Below are 22455 nucleotides of genomic sequence, written 5' to 3'. Positions count from 1 at the left end.
GCCACCTAATGGGGAATCATGATTACCACATATTTTTATATATTTGAATCATTACTTACATTAGGGAAACTATTCGGTATTCACACATGCGAGACTGATTTATTTCACTTATGAGTATGGTCTCAAGCTGCGCCCATTTATTGATAAATATCTCAATGTGATCCTGCTTTATAGCTGAATAATACTCCATTGTATAGAAATACCACAACTTTTTCATCCATTCCTCAGTTGATGGACACTTGGGTTGTTTCCAAGATCTGGCGATTACAAATTGTGCTGCTATAAACATAGGTGCACATATATCACTGTGGTATGATGCTTTCAGTTCTTCTGGGAATATGCCTAGAAGTGGAATAGCTGGAATAAATGGGATTTCCAGTCCCAACTTTTTGAGAAATCTCCAGACAGACCTCCACAAAGGCTGTACCAGTCTACACTCCCACCAACAATGCAGGAGAGTTCCTTTTTCCCCACAGCCTCTCCAGCATTTGTTGTTGGTTTTCTTGATCTTGGCCATTCTTTCAGGAGTGAGATGGTATCTCAGTGTGGTTTTAATTTGCATTTCTCTAATGACCAATGATGATGAGCATTTTTTCATGTATTTATTTGCCATTTGCATTTCTTCATCTGAGAATTGCGTATTCATCTCAGATGCCCATTTTTGGATTGGATCTTTGAATTTTGGGGGTCTGAGTTTTTAAAAATTCTTTATATGTTTTAGACAAGAGTCCCTTGTCTGAGAGAGAGTTCACTAAAACCTTTTCCCAGTTTGTGGGTTTTCTTTTCATTATGCTGGAGATTTCTTTTGACATGCAGAAACTTTTTAATAAGAAGTGGTCCCAGTTATTGATTCTGGGAAGTATTTCCTGTGCGGTTTGAGTCCTGTTCATGAATTCTCTACCTACTCCTATGTCTCCAAGGTTTCTACCTAATTTTTCTTCCAATAGATTTAGTGTTTCTGTTTTAATATTCAGATCTTTGACCCATTTAGATTTTAATTTAGTACATGCTGATAGACATGGGTCTAGCTTTAGTTTTCGGCAAATGGAGAGCCAGTTTTTCCAGCACCATTTATTAAAGAGACTGTCGTTCTTCCAATGAACCTGCTTGGCTCCTTTATCAAAGATAAGGTGGTTGAGTGTGTTTGCAGTTGTGGTTGTATCTTCTAATCTATTCCATTGATCTTCGGTTCTGTTTTGATTCCAATACCATGTTGATTTTACTACTGTTGCTTTGTAGTATAACTTCAAGTCAGGGATTGTGATGCCTCCTGCTTTGTCTTTGCTGCTTAGAATTGCCTTTGTGACTCTAGGTCTCTTCTGGTTCCAGATGAAACTTAGGAGTGATTTCTCTAGATCTATATGGTATGTTGATGGTATTTCTATTGGGATTGCATTGAATCTGTATAAGAGTTTTGGGAGAATGGCCATCTTCACAATGTTTGTTCTTCCTATCCATGAGCAAGGGATGTCTTTCCATTTTCTGAGATCATCTTCAATTTCCTTTTTAAGTGTATTATAATTTTCACTGTATAAGTCTTTCACTTCTTTCGTAAGAGTAATTCCTAAATATTTCATTTTTTTGGTTGCTAATGTGAATAGTCCAGTTTCTCTTATTTCCCTCTCTGTGATTTTGTTGTTCGTGTATAGGAATGCTATTGATTTCTGAGTATTGATTTTGTATCCAGCCACATTACTGAATTTATTTATTGTATCTAAGAGTATTTCAATGGAGTTTAGGGGGTCTTCTATGTAGAGTATCATGTCATCTGCAAACAATGATAATTTAACTTCTTCTTTTCCTATCTTTATCCCTTTTATTTCTCTTTCTTGCCTAATTGCTCTGGCTAGTACTTCCAGTACTATATTAAATAGGAGTGGTGATAAAGGACATCCTTGTCTTGTGCCCGATTTTAAAGTAAAGGCTTTCAATTTTTGGCCATTTAGTATGATGCTGGCTGTTGGTTTGTCATAAATGGCCTTTATTATATTGAGGTAAAGACCATCTATTCCAATTTTCTGTAAAGTTCTTATCATGAATAAATGTTGGACCTTATCGAAGGCTTTTTCTGCATCTATAGCAATGATCATGTGATTCTTATTTTTGCCTTTATTGATATGGTGGATTATATTTATTGATTTGCATATGTTGAACCATCCTTGCATTCCTGGGATGAATCCCACTTGGTCATGGTGTATAATCTTCTTGATGATTTGCTGGATCCTATTTGTCAATATTTTATCGAGGATTTTTGCATCTGTGTTCATTAGGGAGATCGGTCTATAGTTCTCTTTTATAGTTGGGTCTTTCTCAGGTTTTGGTACTAGAGTAATATTTGCTTCCAGGAATGACTTAGGAAGGATTGCTTCCCTTTCAATTTCATTGAATAGTTTGAGGAGTGTCGGCATTAGGTCTTATTTGTATTTCTTGTAGAATTCTGCAGTGAATCCATCTGGGCCTGGGCTCTTCTTGGTGGGTAAGGACTTAATTACATTTTCAATTTCAGTAACAGAGATTGGGTCATTGAACAGTTTTACATCCTCTTGATCTAGCTTTGGCACTTCATATGCTTCTAAGAATCTGTCTATTTCTTCTGTGTTATCAAACTTTTGAGAGTAGAGGTTTTCGAAATAGGTGTTGATGATCTTCTGTATTTCTATTGGGTCTGTAGTGATTTCTCCTTTTTCATTTCTTATTGCATGAATTTGAGCTTTTTCTTCCCTTTTTTTGATAAGGTTGGCTAGGGGCTTATCGATTTTATTTATTCTTTCAAAGAACCAACTCTTTGATTTGTTGATTCTTTGGATTGTTTTCTTAGTCTCTATTGCATTGATTTCTGCTCTGATTTTTATAATTTCCTCTCTTCTTTTGACTTTGGGCTTGACTTGCTCTTCTTTTCTAGCTGTTTGAGGTGTAGCATCAAGTTATTCATTTGTATTAGTTCTGTTTTCCTAATGTGGGATCTCAGTGCAATAAATTTTCCTCTCAGGACAGCTTTCATTGCATCCCACAGATTCCGGTAAGTTGTATCTGTATTTTCATTTTCTTTTAGGTATTGTTTGATTTCTTCTTTAATTTCTTCTGTGACCCACTGATTACTCAAGAGTATGTTATTCAGTTTCCATGTGTTTCTGGGATTTTTGCAGTATCTTTTATCATTAATTTCTAACTTCAGAGCGCTATGATCCGATAACATGCAAGGGATGATTTTAGCTGTTTTGCACTTGTTTAAATATGTTCTGTGAGCTAATATATGGTCTATTTTAGAAAATGATCCATGTACTGCTGAGAAGAATGTGTATTCTGATGTTGTTGGGTGGAACATTCTGTATATCTCTATCAAACCCATTTGTTCACAGGTGTGATTCAGTTCTGTTATTTCTTTGCTCATTTTCTGTCTGGTTGATCTGTCCCTTGGTGTCAGTGGTGTATTAAGGTCTCCTGTTACAATTGTGTTACTGATAATTTGAGTTTTCATTTCTGTTAATAGTTGTTTTATATAACTGGGTGCTCTGGAGTTTGGTGCATATATATTTAAGATAGTTATCTCTTCCTCTTGGAGTTTCCCCCTTACGAGTATGTAGTGACCTTCTTTGTCCTTTATGGTCATTGTTGGTTTAAAGTTCACGTTGTCTGCAAACAGAATGGCTACTCCTGCCTTTTTTTGGATTCCTGCTGCATGAAGAATTGTTTTCCATCCTTTGACTTTCAGTCTGTGAGTATCCTTCTGGGTTAGATGGCTTTCCTGTAAACAGCATATGGTTGGATTTTGTTTCTTGATCCATTCTGCTAGTCTGTTTCTTTTGATTGGTGCATTGAGACCATTTACATTAATGGTTATTACTGTTAAATGCTGGTTAATTGTAGGAATGTTATCTCTCTGCTGTTGCATCTTTATCTTTCTGTTCTGTTTAATTATTTGCTTTGCTTAGTGGTTTTTTTCTTTGTGTATCTAAACTGTCTTTCAATATTTTTTGCAGGGTTGGTTTGGTGTTCATGAAGTTCTTCAGCTGTTCTTTGTCATGGAAGTATCGTATTTCACCATCAATTTTGAATGATAGTTTTGCAGGATATATCAGTCTTGGTTGGAAATCATTTTGCTTTAGGATCTGGATTACTTCACTCTATGCTCTTCTTGACTTTATTGTTTGTGCTGAGAAGTCTGCTATGATTCTGATAGGTTTTCCTTTATAAGTGATCTGTCTTTTCTCTCTGACAGCTTTTAATAATCTATTCTTGTGTTGGATTTCTGGGATGGTGATTATTATATGTCTGGGTGTAGTTTTATTTTGGTTATGACTGTTTGGAGTTCTATATGCTTCACTGATCCTGATGTCAGTTTCTGATCTCATGCTTGGGAAATTTTCAGCTATTACTTCTCTAAATATCCTCCTGACATCCTTTATGTTGTCTCCCTCTCTTTCATTAATCCCTATCATTCTTATGTTATTCTTCTTTGCATCGTCTTGCAGTTGTTGAATTGTTGTTTCCTGATTCCTTGTTATTTTCAAAAGATCTTTCCTTTCCTGTTCACTAGCTGCAATCCTGTCTTCAAGGTCTGAAATTCTATCTTCACTTTCATTAAGGCGGTTTTTACAACTTTCAGTGGAGTTTTTTATTTCCTGTATATCTCTGTGCATCTGCATTATGTATTCTGTTTGTTTCTTATATTGCTCGTCTAGGGATTCTATCTTTTTGTTTAGTTCCTCCAATTTTTTATCTGTGTTTTCTTTAGATATATTTAGAATCTCTTTCATTTCTTTTATCATTTCTTCTTTTATCTGGGAGATTATTTCGAGTTTGAATTTCTTTAAAGCTTCCTGGAGTTGCTTGTCAATTTCAGTGGCTATTGTGTCCGATATATGAGGTGGATGGGATATATTTTCTTCTATATACATCGCTCCTAGGGTTTCTTGAGATGGGCTGGAGGTTTGAGGTTGTAATTTGGTCTTTCGTTTTGTCATTTTCTTATATTTCTGTGTTTCAAGTGTTATTTGAAAGCTTCCTCCGGATCTGTTGAAAATCCCCTTCTATGTTTGAAGCTACTGAGACTCTGGCACTGCGCTACCCAAAGCCATTGGGCCTACAGAACCAGTGGCCCTCCTCTGCCACTCAGAACTCCGCAGATCCAGACAAGCTGGGCCTCAGGGACACTGTGCGCCCTCCTGCCCCTTGGCAGATCCACAGCTCTTCAATCGCAGCCAGGTTAGGGTGCTCACCACAGTCCGCAGTGCCTCAGGAGCCTGTGATCCCTCCCTGCTTGCAGAGATATCCTCAATCCTCCAGACAAAGGAAGGGGCTTCTGCAGGCACTCCAGATCCGCCCAGCTCCTCCTCTGCACTCAGATGGCTAGGCGCGGCTGGGCTCGGGGGATAGTGTAGGCCCGCCCACCCATTGGGAGCTCAGCAGACCTCCAAGTGCAGCCGGGATGGGGAGGCGGATGTAGTGGTCTCTAACCCGCTACTCCACTTCACTGCACCCAGAAGCCTGCGGGGTCTGGAACAGTCTGAGATTTGGGCAGACTGTGCTGGGCACTCACCACAGGCTGAGGTGCCTCAGGAATCTACGATCCCTCCCTGCTTGCAGAAATATTCAGTCCTTCAGACAAACAAAGGGGCTTCTGCAGGCACTCCGGATCCCGTAATCAACCTTTTGAGAGTAGAGGTTTTCGAAATAGGTGTTGATGATCTTCTGTATTTCTATTGGGTCTGTAGTGATTTCTCCTTTTTCATTTCTTATTGCAAGAATTTGAGCTTTTTCTTCCCTTTTTTAAATAAGGTTGGCTAGGGGCTTATCGATTTTATTTATTCTTTCAAAGAACCAACTCTTTGATTCATTGATTCTTTGGATTGTTTTCTTAGTCTCTATTGCATTGATTTCTGCTCTGATTTTTATAATTTCCTCTCTTCTTTTGCTTTTGGGCTTGACTTGCTCTTCTTTTTCTAGCTGTTTGAGGTGTAGCATCAAGTTATTTATTTGTATTCGTTCTGTTTTCCTGATGTGGGAACTCAGTGCAATAAAATTTCCTCTCAGGACGGCTTTCATTGCATCCCACAGATTCCGGTAAGTTGTATCTGCATTTTCATTTTCTTTTAGGTATTGTTTAATTTCTTCTGTGACCCACTGATTACTCAAGAGTGTGTTATTCAGTTTCCATGTGTTTCTGGGATTTTTGCAGTATCTTTTATCATTAATTTCTAATTTCAGAGCGCTATGATCCGATAACATGCAAGGGATGATTTTAGCTGTTTTGCACTTGTTTAAATATGTTCTGTGAGCTAATATATGGTCTATTTTAGAAAATGATCCATGTACTGCTGAGAAGAATGTGTATTCTGATGATGTTGGGTGGAACATTCTGTATATGTCTATCAAACCCATTTGTTCACAGGTGTGATTCAGTTCTGTTATTTCTTTGCTCATTTTCTGTCTGGTTGATCTGTCCCTTGGTGTCAATGGTGTATTAAGGTCTCCTGTTACAATTGTGTTACTGATAATTTGAGTTTTCATTTCTGTTAATAATTGTTTTATATAACTGGGCGCTCTGGAGTTTGGTGCGTATATATTTAAGATAGTTATCTCTTCCTCTTGGAGTTTTCCCCTTATGAGTATGTAGTGACCTTTTTTGTCCTTTATGGTCATTGTTGGTTTAAAGTTCACGTTGTCTGCAAACAGAATGGCTACTCCTGCCTTTTTTTGGATTCCTGCTGCATGAAGAATTGTTTTCCATCCTTTGACTTTCAGTCTGTGAGTATCCTTCTGGGTTAGATGGCTTTCCTGTAAACAGAATATGGTTGGATTTTGTTTCTTGATCCATTCTGCTAGTCTGTTTCTTTTGATTGGTGCATTGAGACCATTTACATTAATGGTTATTACTGTTAAATGCTGGTTAATTGTAGGAATGTTATCTCTCTGCTGTTGCATCTTTATCTTTCTGTTCTGTTTAATTATTTGCTTTGCTTAGTGGTTTTTTTCTTTGTGTATCTAAACTGTCTTTCAATATTTTTTGCAGGGTTGGTTTGGTGTTCATGAAGTTCTTCAGCTGTTCTTTGTCATGGAAGTATTGTATTTCACCATCAATTTTGAATGATAGTTTTGCAGGATATATCAGTCTTGGTTGGAAATCATTTTGCTTTAGGATCTGGAATACTTCACTCCATGCTCTTCTTGACTTTATCGTTTGTGCTGAGAAGTCTGCTGTGATTCTGATAGGTTTTCCTTTATAAGTGATCTGTCTTTTCTCTCTGACAGCTTTTAATAATCTATTCTGTGTTGGATTTCTGGGATGGTGATTATTATATGTCTGGGTGTAGTTTTATTTTGGTTATGACTGTTTGGAGTTCTATATGCTTCACTGATCCTGATGTCAGTTTCTGATCTCATGCTTGGGAAATTTTCAGCTATGACTTCTCTAAATATCCTCTTGACATCCTTTATGTTGTCTCCCTCTCTTTCATTAATCCCTATCATTGTTATGTTATTCTTCTTTGCATCGTCTTGCAGTTGTTGAATTGTTGTTTCCTGATTCCTTGTTATTTTCAAAAGATCTTTCCTTTCCTGTTCACTAGCTGCAATCATGTCTTCAAGGTCTGAAATTCTATCTTCACTTTCATTAAGTCGGTTTTTACAACTTTCAGTGGAGTTTTTTATTTCCTGTATATCTCTGTGCATCTGCATTATGTATTCTGTTTGTTTCTTATATTGCTCGTCTAGGGATTCTATCTTTTTGTTTAGTTCCTCCAATTTTTTATCTGTGTTTTCTTTAGATATATTTAGAATCTCTTTCATTTCTTTTATCATTTCTTCTTTTATCTGGGAGATTATTTCGAGTTTGAATTTCTTTAAAGCTTCCTGGAGTTGCTTGTCAATTTCAGTGGCTATTGTGTCCAATATATGAGGTGGATGGGATATATTTTCTTCTATATACATCGCTCCTAGGGTTTCTTGAGATGGGCTGGAGGTTTGAGGTTGCAACTTGGTCCTTCGTTTTGTCATTTTCCTACACTTCTGTGTTTCAAGTGTTATTTGAAAGCTTCCTCAGGATCTGTTGAAAATCCCCTTCTATGTTTGCAGCTACTGAGACTCTGGCACCGCGCTACCCCAAGCCATTGGGCCTACAGAACCAGTGACCCTCCTCTGCCTGCTCAGAACTTCAAAGTTCCAGACAAGCTGGGCCTCAGGGACACTGTGCGCCCACCTGCCCTTTGGAAGCTCCACAGCTCTTCAATCGCGGGTTAGGGTACTAACCACAGGCCGTGGTGCCTCAGGAACCTGTGATCCCTCCCTGCTTGCAGAGATATCCACAGTTCTCCAGACACACAGAGAGGCCCATGCAGGCACCCCATATCTGCCCAGCTCCTCCTCTGCACACTGATTGCCAGGCGCGGCAATTAAACAGGCTGCGCTCGGCTGATAGTGTGGGCCCTCCCACCTGTCAGGAGCTCAGCAGTTCTCCAATTGCAACCAGATGGGGAGGCTGATGTAGAAGCCTCAAACCCACCTCTCCCCTTCACTGCACCTGGATGCCTGGGGGGACTCCAACAGTCTGGGCGGAGTTATCCACAGTCCTCCAAACTCACAGAGAGGCCGAGGAGGGCACCCCAGATCTGCCCAGCTCCTCCTCTGCACACTGATGGCCAGGCGCTTGTGTCTACTTCTTTAGGAGTGAACCAGTGTATTTTTTACAACTCCCATGAAATCAAATATTGGAATACAGAGAAAACCAATGGGCAGCAGCAATTACATCATCTTGGATATAGTAATGAAATCAATGAAGAAAGTGGTGTCAAATATCACCTGGACACTGGCGAACCCTAAGAACCACCTACAAAGTACTCTTAACCAGGCCATACAGGTCTACAATTTGGTTGAAGACACTTATGCCATTCAGATCTTGAGATGCAGCAATTCAGACCACTAATTTTTAAAATTTTATTTTAAAGAGGATAAAACTAAGAAAAACAAAGCAGAATAAAACTAATCAAAACAAACCAGTGTAAGTGATACGGGACTTCAGAACGTCACAAAATCAACAGTAGTTACCATAATACCTTTTGTTGTTTCCAAAATAGCTGCAGATATCTTTAGACATGGTAAAGATCACACAGAATAGAATAGAATAGAATAGAAACAATAAAAACAAAACAATGAATGCAATAAAGGACTTCAAAACAAGCCAATAGCAAATCCAAAATGGCTACCATGATTTATCTTGATGTCTTTGACATAGCTGCGTATGCCATTTGTTATAGATTAAAAGCTGGTGGTCAATTTAATGCCAGCAGAATTAAATCACCATGGTGCTGAGCATAGATGTTCCACCTGAAGAAAGCTGCCAGCATAGAGACGTGGAGGAGAAGGGAGGCATTGTGCATTCTCTTACATGTCCTGTTTGAGCTGTTGGTTCTTCTGGAGAAGCTCTGGTTCTCACATCGAGCATCACTTCCTGTTTCTGGAGGAGAGGACGTGTGCTGTTTAATCTTCAGGAGAAACTCATCATGCTGGCTTCCTGACATGTACTCAACTGTCCTTAGCATCAGAGGAGCTCGGAGCCTCCCTTTTGCTGAGGATGGCCATGGTGCTTTTCAGGACAGCCTGGGTCTTTGTTTTGAGCATGACTTCTCAGCTCCAACATAGAACCCTCAATCTATCCACAAGGTTCCTTCACCCCACTGGCATAGATTTTCTGGCGTCCACCGCTGACCTTTGGGTCTTCCCAGCACGGATCCATAAAGGAGCCTGGCATAAGTCCTTCTTATGGGCTCCAGATCTCCACTTGGACTTGTGGGAGGTATTGTCATGGACTCTAGGTTTTCATCTGGACTCATGTAGGACGTTGTTGTGGGATTCAGGCCCTTGGCTAAATATTCTGTTTTTAGTGTTGTGGACAGATTTCCTGTACTTTCTTGTGTTAACTCTGGGTGATCATCATAAAATAATATTATAAATTCCATGTCCTGATTCTAATTGTTCTCCTCATGACCCCTGACTACACCACCATTGGTTATAACAAAGTCAAGCAAAACAAAAGAGGATAAAACTCAACCCAACAAAACAATGAAAATGATACAGGACTCCAAAACAAGACAATAGGGAATCAACAATGGCTACCACTCTCAGAAAAAGATCCTTGCTAGATGCCACACTGTGTACCGTTATCCTTTGAACAGATAACCAGACCACTGGCCCTAGATCTGTGAGGTCAATGAAAGACCAAACACCACAAGCATCAAACTGCATTTCCCCTCAATAGCTGTCATCACAGCCTGTGTTTCTCTGGATGAGCCAATCATTTTAGGGGGCAGGGAAAGGACTGGTACTTCTTGTTTGCCAGCCTGCACACCAGAAGGGCTTGGGGTCTGGCTGTCCCCACACCAGGGTGGCCCACATGTGGTGCTGGTTCACTGGGTGGACTTGCTTTTTGGTGTGGTCTTGTTCTTTCCCCTTGAGGTCCACTAATCCAGACCACTAATTTTTGATGGATGAAGGCAGGAGTGTAAGAGCTCAAGCAGCCCCTGGACTAACTAATGCCATCTGCTAATGCCTCAAAAGTTACACCCACTAAACCCCACCTCCTACCCCAGAATACATGTCCTGTGTTCCTGAGCTTGAGCTTATGAGGCTCTCTCAGGAGATCTCTGTTTAGCTCTCACCCTTTCCAAGTTTGACTTCCAAGGCCATCTCTCACTTGGTTTCTGTGGTAGGTTAAAACTTTAGTTCTGGAGTGAAACTCTCCTCCTGGGTGTTTGTTTTGTTCTCAATCACTTTGGTCTTTTGATTATCACTTCTGCTGCAGCGTGCTGTGGAGAACCCAGGAGTAGACCTGGCTGGGATTGTGTATCTTGGTTTCTCTTCTCTCTTTCCCACAGACTGTGTGAGACCTGGACAGGTGGTGATGATGTGGAGGCAGCTGTGGGCCTCTCTCCTCCTGTCTCCTGTATGGGTCACACATGTTGTGGGGTGGAGATGGCAGTACTGGAGATAGGTGCACAGGTTAGCATACCCTTGGTGATACCTAATAATTATACTCCTCTTGGAAATTGGTATAAATACACATTGCATCTTGATAATTTTTACTTTCCCTTCCTCTTGCTTCCCCTCCTTGTCTCCAGATCCTGTTTCCGTTTCCACAGTCTACTTACTTGTTTCCTATCACTTTCTATTTTGTTCTTTAAATTATTTGTATTTTAGGTTTCAAATATAAGAGAAACCATTTGATATGTAACATTTGGTGTGTGATGATTTATCACAGTAAAAAACAGTACTGTTAAGTCTCCTCAAAATACTCTCCCTCCCAAAAAGGATAAAGTTATAAATTTGTTTACATATACATAAAATAGCTAAGATGATTATTCTACTAATTCTATTAATTCTTGGAAAAGAACAGTGACTACTTATATGATTAGATCAATTTTCATGTCTATATCTGGTAATATAAACAATCTGTTGAAGATAACAGTGTGCCATATTACAATCATTGTTAAATTCCTATCATCTCATTTTGGAAGCATATATTGTGTTATTGTTTTGGGTTTTTGTTTTTCTTGTTTGTATGTCTCTTGTTTTTTTGTCTTTCTTTTTTGTGTTTTTTTTCTTAAAAAAAGAGAATTACCTAAGGTGAAAGTGGCACACGCAAAACAATATTCCCCCTCCCTTTGAACACTCATTTTCGTCCCCACTTTCTGAAGCAGTTCTCCAACCTGCTTTCTTGAGTGTCTGTAGCTGCACTGTTATGGTGACTTTAATGTCCTGAATCAGTGTAAGACATTTACCATCCATCAGCATTTTGACTTTGGGGGAAGAGCCAGGAGTTACTGGTGTCAGGCCCAGTGACTAAGATGGATGAGGACACATCTTGATATTCTTATTTGACATAAATCACTGTAAATACTTTCAGTTGACTCAAGACATTTAGGGCACTGAGACAGTCATGAAAAGACACCCACAATAGGGAATTTCCAGAGCTTCTTCAGAAAGTGACAAGAATGATGGGATGATTGTGTTTGAAAGGAAGAGGAGCATTTTGAAGGCTGATATGTTTTTTATTGTAGTAGAATATTGAGGTCTTGGCTGACCCCCAATCTCCTAAACGAGTGGATGGCAAGCAGCTTAAATAAAAGAAGCAAGTGGTATGATTTTAGGGCTCCAGGAAGGTAAAAAGCCTCTAGCAGTATTTGTGATTCCAAGTGTTGAGACAAAGAACTCCTTGGGAAGCCCAGCCAGAGCTGTGTTCAGCAGCTTACAGCTATGCAGCTCATTCTCTAACAGTAAAAGTAAAAAAAAATCCTAATTTAAACATTCACTGTGTTTTTTAATGGTAGCAAAATCTTATGAAACATAGGAAGAGAAACAGGCTCTGCAGAGTGAGTTTGGGCCAATTAAAATTAGGAAGAGAAATATATCCTACAGCATGGGATGGGTCACCATGAAAGACAGAACACAGTAGCAAAAACTCAAGTGGACTATAATTTTTCTTGTCACCCATTTCTCAGGCTGACATGAAGCCATACTATTGAAAACCTATTCAAGTTCTCAAGGGATGTTCATGTACAGGGCACTGAGAATTGTTCTGTGCGCCTGTCCTGGGATTTTGTAATTAACAGGCTGTGCCTACTTTCTTGAGCCATTTTTGCCATGCTCCAGTCTCATTTCAACCTGAGAGACACAATTTTTTTTTTGAAACAAGGTCTCACCATATAGTTCAGGTTGGGTTTGAACTCACAGTGTAACCCAGGCTGGCCTTGAACTGGCAGTGATCCTCCTCTCTTGGCCTCCCAAATGCTGAGATTGCAGGTGTGCACCACCACATTTGTAATCCCGTAATTTCTGGTGGTGTGCCCAGGAAGTGGAGGTCGCCATCTTCATACAGCTACTTCCTGTTGAGAGGGGTTGCAAGCCCTACCTACTAGGGAATATGTACTTTCCAACTACCATGAGGTGTTACTTCTCACTGGATGGGTTGAAGAAATAAAAAGTCAGAGGACAATGAGAAAAGAGTTAGTGACTATTGAACTGTCTGCTTGATGGAAGAAAGAAAGTAATTTTACTATTATGCTGGGGATGTGTAACCCAAATATGAGGAAAAGGTCAGATTTCCATGCTGCTTTTGTGGAGGACTGGAGTATGGGGAAGAAGGAGGTCAGATAAAATAGAGAGGCCAAGAATCATAGACTTACAAGATTGCCCACTTAATGGATTTAATTAAAAGCAGGAGCTTCCATACAGGTGCCTGTTTAAGCTGTGGTGAATTTGTGAAATTAGTGACTCTACTTTTCTACACCAACAGCAACACTGGAGTCTTGTTTGTTGAAGAGGAACCTCAGGTCTTAGGGGTTTACAGGAATAACTTTCTTCTTAGTCCTGTGAAGACTATAGTGGTGATTTCTTTGTAGGATTTTATAGGTTATCACTATGCCTCTTGAGGAAGGCTTAGAATGATTCCTCAAGAACTGGGAATAAGGCTACGGTGTTAAGGGGCTGTAGGGATGCCCTTCTTGCCTCCTTACCCATCTTTTGATTTCTTAGAGGCTCTAGACCTGTCTCTTTCAGATCGTTTGCAATGGATGACGATGACCTCCTTGGGAGGATAGGCCACCTCTAAGAGTTGTAGGATGTTTTGCTTGTGTCTTATAGATGAATGCTTATTAGTCAGCAAGCTCCTCCTCTCCAATTGCTGCATGGGCATATAGCATCAGAAAAGCATATTTGGAGCCTTGCTTCTTGCTTCCCTATGCCCAAGTAAGAGCTGTGAGCTCCACTTTTTGAGCAGAGGTTCCTGGGGGAGGCTAGCCTCAATGACCTGTTGCAAACTGACAACTGTATTATCTGCCTCTTGATGTCCTTCTTGGGCAAATATACTTTCAGAAATGAACTACACCTCTTCAGTGGCTTAGAGGACAGGTCACTGATGTCCTGCCTGCCTGCACAGGTCTGGGAGATCACTTGTTCACAAGAGTGGTTTACTTCTGGGCTTGTAGGCGCCAGAGGTGTAGGATTGAGAGCAGTGGAAGTTTTTATAATAACCTCAGGGATGTCTAAGAGCATGACCTGCTATTGGGAAGCCACAAGTGATCTTTTATATCCAAGGTAGCCCTGATCTGATAGGGAGTCAGGATCCCTAGTGTCTACCCTAGCCTTTAGTTCAAGACACCCAAACCAATTCTTCTCTTTCCTGATTGCTGAGAAAGAAGGGTTTTCTTTTCCTTTTGTATTGTAAAAATAAGCATTTATTTCAAACAACTTTCAAAAAATATGCTAACTTTTTTTTTTTTTTTTTTGTACCAGGACTCAAACTTACAACCTCACACTTGCCAGACGGGTGCTATATCTCCAGCCTAAAACATGCCTATTAAAACATGGTTAATTTTAAAAAGTGACAGCCTGGCACTAAGCAAAACGTGTTATAAGGAAGCAAGCCATCAGTTAATAAGTAGTATTACTGCACTTCTTCAGGTATACTGCTGATTATCTTGGGAGATGTAGAGAATGCCAAGGGGTTCACATATAGTTCTGGGTTTGTGGTATGATTTGCCTACCCTATTTTAAAAATTTATTTCCACTTTAAAAGTATATGAGGACTTCCGGTGTCATGGCTGCCCTGACCACAACGTAGTGCTGAGAATTTCTGTCCCGGCTAGACTGCTTACTGAGACTTCTACGGCCTACAGGCCTCATGGAAGGACTCTTGCAGACCGGAAAGACACACAGTGGTGATGCTGTGGGACGGGAGCCGGGGAAGGGATGGGGTCGGGCTGAGGTCTGAGAGGAGGCGGCAGAACGAGCTCTGGGAGCTGCAGCCTCCCGCCCAGCTCCAGACCCCGAGGTCCTCATGGCTTTTCCCTTGGCGGGGTCAGGTCACCTGTTAATGTTACCGCGGGTGCCTCAGGGTCTTAGGTCTCCAGACGCGCCCACATTGGGCTTGTCTATCTCTAACGTAGAAAAGAGGAAGACCAGCACTAAGAAACACTGTATTGCAGATCTTTTAATATATTATGGAGGATGTCAAAGATGTAAGATCTAGCCAATTGCTCAGTACACACAATCAAGTTGCCATTTGACTCTTCCGGGAGAACATGGCGGACAGATAACAGCAACTACCGGCGGCTCTCTGAAAGACTTGGCTCAGAAGCCAGGAATGGTGCGGACTAAGGAGACATAAGCAGGTGGAGATATGCTCTGCTGACTCAGGAACGAACTGGGCTGAGAGAAGCCAACTTGGAGTGCAGTCCTGGTGCTAGAACAGGAACAGAAAAGACTCGGTGTGGAGGCTGGAACCGCGCCATTGTAAGCCGCGATTTGGGTTTCCCGCCGCGCAGCGGCTGGCTGCCTCTACAGCGGCTCGGCAAGGGGAGAGACGTGCAGAAGCTCTGAGAACAGCAATCTGCGAACGGCAGGGAGGCGTGCACTGACTTATGGTGAGGTGAGTGAGAGAAACTGACACTCTACCACAGTTTGACTCCAGCAGAGGACTTTCTGGGCCCGAGCAGTCCTGCGGGAGCAGGGCGCGGTGGTGACTCCAGCCACACATCCCCCTCTCGGGCGGGATTGGTGAAAAGTGCCTGGCCTGCGTGACGCTGCCGGCGGACCTGGTAGACTGTCCCAACCCAGATCCCAGAGCCTGACGGTGGCCGGGAGGGGAGACGCGTAGGCTGCCTGGTCCGTAACTCCCTGGTGCGCAGCGGTGAGCGGGAACACCTAACTGGCGCAATTCGATCAGGCTGTGGCTGACTGGGAGAGAAGCTGGGCCTCTTATATAAGCTTGCATATATAAGGAACAGAGAAGAAGAGGCAGCATGGGAAGAGGCAGCAACAAGAAAGGCTCCTCGGCCCCCAATTCTGAGAAACAGGCAATAGCAGACACCGCACCAATACACATAAGGCACCATACAGAGAGCCTCATAGACCAATTCAGGAATGAAGTTATCAACGACCTGAAGCTAGAAGTATGCAGAATAGTTAGAGAAATGCTAAGCACCACCCAAGAAAAAACAGGTGGTGGAATGGAAGAACAGAAAAAAAGGGGAGAATTGTTTGATGGAGAAAACAGAGAAAGCATAGAATACGTGAAGCAGGTTCAAAGGGACTACCAAGATACTAAGAAGTCTATAGAAGACTGGCATAACAGCTTGAAAGAAACTAAGGACAGACTATCTGAACTGGAGGGCAGACTTGTAATATGGGAGAATGAAATGAAAAACTTCTTAAAAATAACAAAGAAACAAACAGCAATAATACAAAGACAAGAAGATGATAAGAGGATCCATAACTTAAGGATTAAGAACATAAAAGAAGAAGTAGGGATGCAAACAAGTGAACTACAAAAGCTACTCACAGAAATAATCCAGGAGAATTTTCCTAATTTAGCAAAAGGTAAAGATACTCAGATGTATGAGGCATACAGGACCCCAGCTACCTACAACCCAAACAGAGCAACACCCAGGCATATAATAATAAAAATTCCAGAAATTCAATACAAGAACAGAATATTAAAAGCTGTAAGAGACAAGAAACAGACCACTTACAAGGGAACACCCATCAGAATTACAGCAGATTTCTCTGCACAAACCATCAAATCACAAAGAGCGTGGGGGGAAATAACTCAAGCATTGAAAGATAATAATCTCCAGCCAAGATTGAGATATCCTGCACAACTGTCCCTGGAAATTGATGGAAAAACAAGGTGCTTCCAGGATAAAGAGGAACTGGGGGAATTTGCAACCACCAATTCAACTCTACAGAAAGTATTGCAGGATATTCTAAAAAAAGAAAAATACAAAGAACCCAGAAATAGTGGCGGGGAGGCCACAACAAATGGAGCAGAGAACAAAATGAAGAAGACAAACTGACAGCTACTGACAGAAAAAGAGCTTAACAGAAATGAGGCAGAGAAGATTGGATGATGGGAACAGCTATTTTGGAGAAAATGACATCTTAATAGGTAATACTGATTTAGTATCATCTTGTTTTGAAGTCTCATCTAGCTTTTGTCCTTCTGTCTCCAATGGTCTAAATAGGCTGTATCTTATTGGATTTTATTATGTACGATAGTATAAGCAAAAACCTTTTAAAGACAAGGAGATTATACAGAAACCATTGTTCATTTTCTGTTAGTCGATTCTAAATACTCTGTAATGCTGTCATTCTCTTGAATGGTTTTACATTGTTTTGATATACTTAATGCTACAGTATACGAAGTTGTACTCAAGGATTTCAAAGAAAGAAACAATATGGTAACTACTTTTATGTTAGGATTATCTGGTGGTGAAACACTATTCTGCTTAAATGGTTATGTTTTGATCTGCGCTGTTTCGTTGTTATGCCCTCTTTTATCTCAATCTCCACTCCATTATTTACTTTTTTATCTTTATCCTTTTAATTAAAGGAAAAAAATAGCAGGATATATTATAGTAACCCATTTTGACTTTTCATTACCTTGATTTAAAGCCCTGTATTACTCTCACCATCTGGTTTTTAACTGATGTTCCCCTATTCTGTTTTGCTGGATAGTATCAGGTTCGAAAGTTTAGGCATCAGCTGTGAAGATAATGAGATTCATTATGACGCCCATTCTTGTTGACTTTTAGCTACTTTTGAAGACCTACAATGTCTCCAATGTTTTGGTTTTGTCGGTTTTATTCTTTACTGTTTTGTTCAATTGTATTATAACTAAGGATATAGGCAATTCTATTAGAGATAGCGGGAGACATTATGGTAACCATTGTTGATCACCTGTATTATGTTTTTACATTATCTATTATGTCCACCCTTTTGACTTGACCAATTCTGTTCTGTTATGTCACATTTGGTTTTACTCTCTTCCAAAAAAGTAATAAGAACCGTGGGAGCAATGAAACCCAAAATGTGTAATAGTCATGGTACAAAAGAGAGGAAAAGAAAGTGCTCTAAACTATATAACTGCATGTATATTTAAGTGTATAAGATAGAAAATGATATCACAGAGTTTTATTGGATCAATGAACAGAACTGTTTGCAGTATCATTGATGGAATGTCCACTGTACAAGCTTTAATTTTGTGACTTGAACAATTATTTCTAAGATGACAATATGTAATCCATTAACTAGTGATTTCCTACTGTTCATTTTTTTTCTGTAAATCTGTATAACTTGTACCCTTTCCCTGCTTTTTTTTTCTTTTCTCCTTAAATAAAATTAAAAAAAAAGTATATGAGAAAGGTGATATTTGTGAAATTGAACCAAACACATATCCAGGAAAAATTCTCTTTTTATGAACTCTGTGGAATCTGTTTCTGATTCTGTGCTAGTATTTTATCTTTTTGTTGCTCTTTTGTTTCACCCTCCAGTATGAGGATGAGACCCATAGCCTTACACGTCAAGCAGGTGCTGTATGTGGAACAACATGCCCAGTCCTTCTCCTTTTTCTTTTTAAAATATTGACGCAAGGTTTTGCTAAATTGCCCAGGCTAAGCTGGAATTCACAATTCTTCTGCCTCATTCTCCCCTGTAGCAGCAATTACAGGTGTGTGTTGTCACACCTGGCTTTGTGATTGTTTTACTTTTTTTTTTTAACATTTATTTATTTGTTTATTTTTGGTTTTTGAGGCAGGATCTTGCTATGTAGTATAGATTGCCCTCAAACTTGCTTTTGCAGCCCAGGCTGGCCTTGAACTCATGGTGATTCTTTTGCCTCAGCCTCCAGAATGCTGTATTTGCCACCACACCCAGATTTCTAGTTTTTTTTTTTTTCTTTAAACAAGTTCAGCCTGGCCCCTGAGCCTCCTGAGTGCTAGGGTTACAGCCATGTACTGCTATGCACTGTGTTTTATTTTTTATTTTTTTGTCTTTTTGAGGTAAGCTCTCACTATGCAGTTCAGGCTGGCCTTGAGCTCACTTTGTAGCCCAGGCTAGTCTCGAATTTGTAACAGTCTTCCTGCAATATCCAAAATGAAAGAAGGAAAGATTTATTTAGTTCTCAGTTTGTGGAGGTTTCAGTCCATAATCAGCTGGCTCCAAGGCAGGGTGGCGTGACACAGGGGCAAGCAGGGCAGAGCAAGCCTCTTTTTCCTCTCTCATACTGTAAGCAGGTACTCGCTCCTAGGGTGAGTGTAGTACTCACACCACCTCTGTGCTGTCCTCTTATACAGGCTCAGGATGTTTACAAAGTAAGGACCCTGGCTCCTGCTGAGTCACTTAGTTAGATCTCTGACCTTCTCAAATGGACCCAGAGAACAACATCCTAGAGCTGTAATGGCTTGTTTTCTACACCCCAGGACACAGAGCTGCTGAGTTACTTAGTTAAACTTCTATATTTCTCAAATTGACCCAACTATAAACTATAGTTTATAGTATAAAGTATAACACTATCTAGCTATCATATCATTATTCATAATTTTACAAATACCCTGATTTTACCACTCAAGTTGAAAATTAGAAATAAAGTTATAAAATACATCTAACTGCAAGGTATTTGCAATTCTACTTTGCTTATTATCTCCTCTTGAATTTTCTCTCATTCTGAGTCTTTTGATCTTATTTCTCTTGCATTTGTTTTTAATGAATTTTTGTCCCACATGTATATGCTTTTGAAAAATATTTTTATAATTTTCTTATAAGCAGGATAAACAGTGCACAGTGAAGTTTTTTAGTGGGTATTTAGAGACTTGCTTGTTTAATTCTGTATGTATAAGGAATATAGCCTACCAGAATTACAGTCTCAGTTTACTGATCCATGGTAGGGAAATATAGCCATATTGTTATCAATGCTGATCTTTTTTCTCTACTTACTGAATAACACCAAATTTTTTGATGACTACAGCTTGATTTCATGCTACACTGAACTAAACCAGTGCTGTATTATATTAATTAAATCAGAGTCTGTTACTTTTAACTCTGATAAGTTTATTGGTTATTGTCATGCTAATAAGCTTGTGAAGAGTCTTATGATTTTTATAATTAACTATGAAAGAAGCACAAAAATATCTCTTGAGATCAGTTTCTTTAAATAATTTAAGGATATGTTAATAATGTTCAGTCTGGTTATATCTAATCATTAGAAAACTGTTTTAGAGGCTAATATTTTCATTTCTTCTCCATTAATATATATGAATGAACTTTATATGACTAAGTCTATAAAAGTACAGTAAAGTATTCAGATAAGTCTTGTTATAAGAAGCTTGCAAGCCTAACTGTAGAGATTAAACATAGTAGTCAAATAAAATTGACATGGAAGTCTTCAAAGAATGAGCTGTTGTGACCCATCTTGTGACACAAGATTAGCAGATATTGTTATTCCTAATACAAATATGATCAAATCATACAGTGAATGTTTAAATTTTTAAAGTTTTTATTACAGTAAAAGACATATTGCTATCAATCTTCCTCAAAATATTCTCCCTTGCTTCAAACACACTTATCGTTCTTGCCTTTTTCTGAAGCAGTTTGCAGTTTATGACAATTTCTGTCAAATAAAAACATTGTTATGTCCCCATTCACCTTGCTGACTGGATCTGGTGCTCACATGACTGTTGGCTCTTTCTCAAAGTCGAATAACATGAAAGGTAAATGTTTTGAATTGATTTGGAGTATGGAGGCAGCCATGACAGGGCAACTAAAGACACTTACGAAAGGAATGTCAGAAACTGCCTCATCAAATGGCAAGAACAATGGAATAAAAATTAAAAGTGAGGGGGATTAATTCCACTGTGCCTTTTACTTTAATAATTTTTTTAAAAAATTAAAGGGTAACCCACTTGGGACTCCTTTTGTGTCTCTCTCTCAGACAGAAGCTTTCTTTCTCTCAATAAACATTAAAAACATTGAAGTATTCAGCATATTTGTTGATCCCACCTTGTATGTGAATATGGAAGCTCAGTTAAGACTTTCCCAAGTTGCAGTGTTATAAATGGCATAGATGAACATAAACACAATTTCCTGGGCTGCCATTCTGCCAAAAGGATCAGAAATGCACTGAACTTGATAATTTCTACAAGTTGTGTTATCAAATTGCTATAGGATTTCTGAGAAAAAAAATTTCAGAGTGGAAAGATCAAAGGCAGCTTAAATCAAAGACAGTCCTAAAGAACAAATCTGGCAGGGGATGGCTTTGGAGCTGGATTAAATTTGCTTTGCAGCTGGCGACCACAGTGTCTGATGCATGATTTCATGTTGGCTCTGAAGAAGTTCTGTAGTGGAAGAGCTTTACCAGAGCAGTCTTCATGTCCTGGTTTCTCAGACTGTAGATGAAAGGATTTAACATTGGGGTTATGGTCATGTACATCACAGTTATCACTGCATCCTTTAGGCTGTAACTGGTCAGAGGTCGGAAATATGTGCCCATAACTGTCCCATAATACAAAGCAACAACTGTAAGGTGAGAGCCACAGGTGGAGAAGGCTTTACGTATGCCCTTAGTGGAAGGAACCCGTAAGACTGTGAAGACAACACGAGCATAGGAGATAAGGATGCATAGTAATGGCACAGAGAAAACGCCAACTCCTAGGTACATCATCTTCACATTAAAGTGGATGTCAGAACAGGACAGCTGGAGCAAGGGGGTAATGTCACAGTAGAAGTTGGCTACTGCTTTGTTGCCACAGAAGGACAGTCTAGCTGTGAGTAGAGTGTGAGGAAGGGAATTGGCATTTCCAACCACCCAAGATCCAACAACCAGCAGGACACAAGAGCGTGGGCTCATGATTGTGTTATAATGAAGTGGGCGGCTGATGGCCACTGCTCGATCATAGGCCATGGCAGCCAGGATGTAGCTGTCTGTGTTAGCTAAGGCTATCATGAAATACATCTGTGCGAGGCATCCCCCAAAGGATATGGTTTTAATCCCTAGGAGATGGTTAACAAATGTCTTAGGGATAGTTACAGATGAGACCAAGATGTCAACGAGAGAAAGATTGGCAAGGAGAAAGTACATGGGATTGTGGAGATGAGTGTTATAGAGAATGGCCATGATGATGAGCATATTCCCAATCAGTGTGATAGGGTAAATGAACAGGAAGAGGGCGAAGAAGAAATCGTCTTGTTCCTGCTGACCCGTAACTCCCAGGAGGGTGAAATCTGTGGTAGAAGACTGGTTTTCTTTTCTCATGGCTTCTTCAGCCTGAAAAGGAAAAGGAATTCAGCATTATTTGATTAAAAGAAGACAGTTGTGATATTCCTTATCCTTGGTGAATGAGACTAATTGTTATTCATCCCTGGACACTCATGGCTATATAATTTGTGAAGCAGAGGTGCTCATTTCCCTCCATGATCAGCACTGTCACAACACCTAGGATTTAATTACTTACAGTTTTGTTCCATATCGACTAGAGAGAATACTTTTTACGCCACATAGAGAAATTGTAATTATGTTTATTCAACATATAAGAAATAATGATGTCTGCTTTCATTGGAATTACAATATAATGGACAGGCCACAATACAATAATACCCAGTTCATGAATGCTTCTATTTGCAAGTAATTCTGTT

At 39.8% G+C, this 22455-nt stretch overlaps 1 protein-coding gene across 1 annotated transcript; it reads right to left on the bottom strand.

Annotated features, from left to right (window-relative positions):
* Positions 1 to 21136: 21136 nt before the first annotated feature.
* On the bottom strand, positions 21137 to 22075 carry LOC134476327 (olfactory receptor 1A1-like). Its single transcript, XM_063249753.1, has one exon. The coding sequence runs from the start codon at positions 22073 to 22075 to the stop codon at positions 21137 to 21139; it is 939 nt and encodes a 312-aa protein (XP_063105823.1).
* Positions 22076 to 22455: the final 380 nt, after the last annotated feature.

The sequence above is a fragment of the Cavia porcellus genome, unplaced genomic scaffold (genome assembly GCF_034190915.1).
Source record: "Cavia porcellus strain 051 isolate PalLab524CR breed Dunkin Hartley unplaced genomic scaffold, mCavPor4.1 scaffold_6, whole genome shotgun sequence".
In the NCBI taxonomy this organism is placed as follows: domain Eukaryota; kingdom Metazoa; phylum Chordata; class Mammalia; order Rodentia; family Caviidae; genus Cavia; species Cavia porcellus.
The sequence above is the reverse complement of the archived record's forward strand: the minus strand, read 5'-3'. Positions and strand labels throughout refer to the sequence as shown.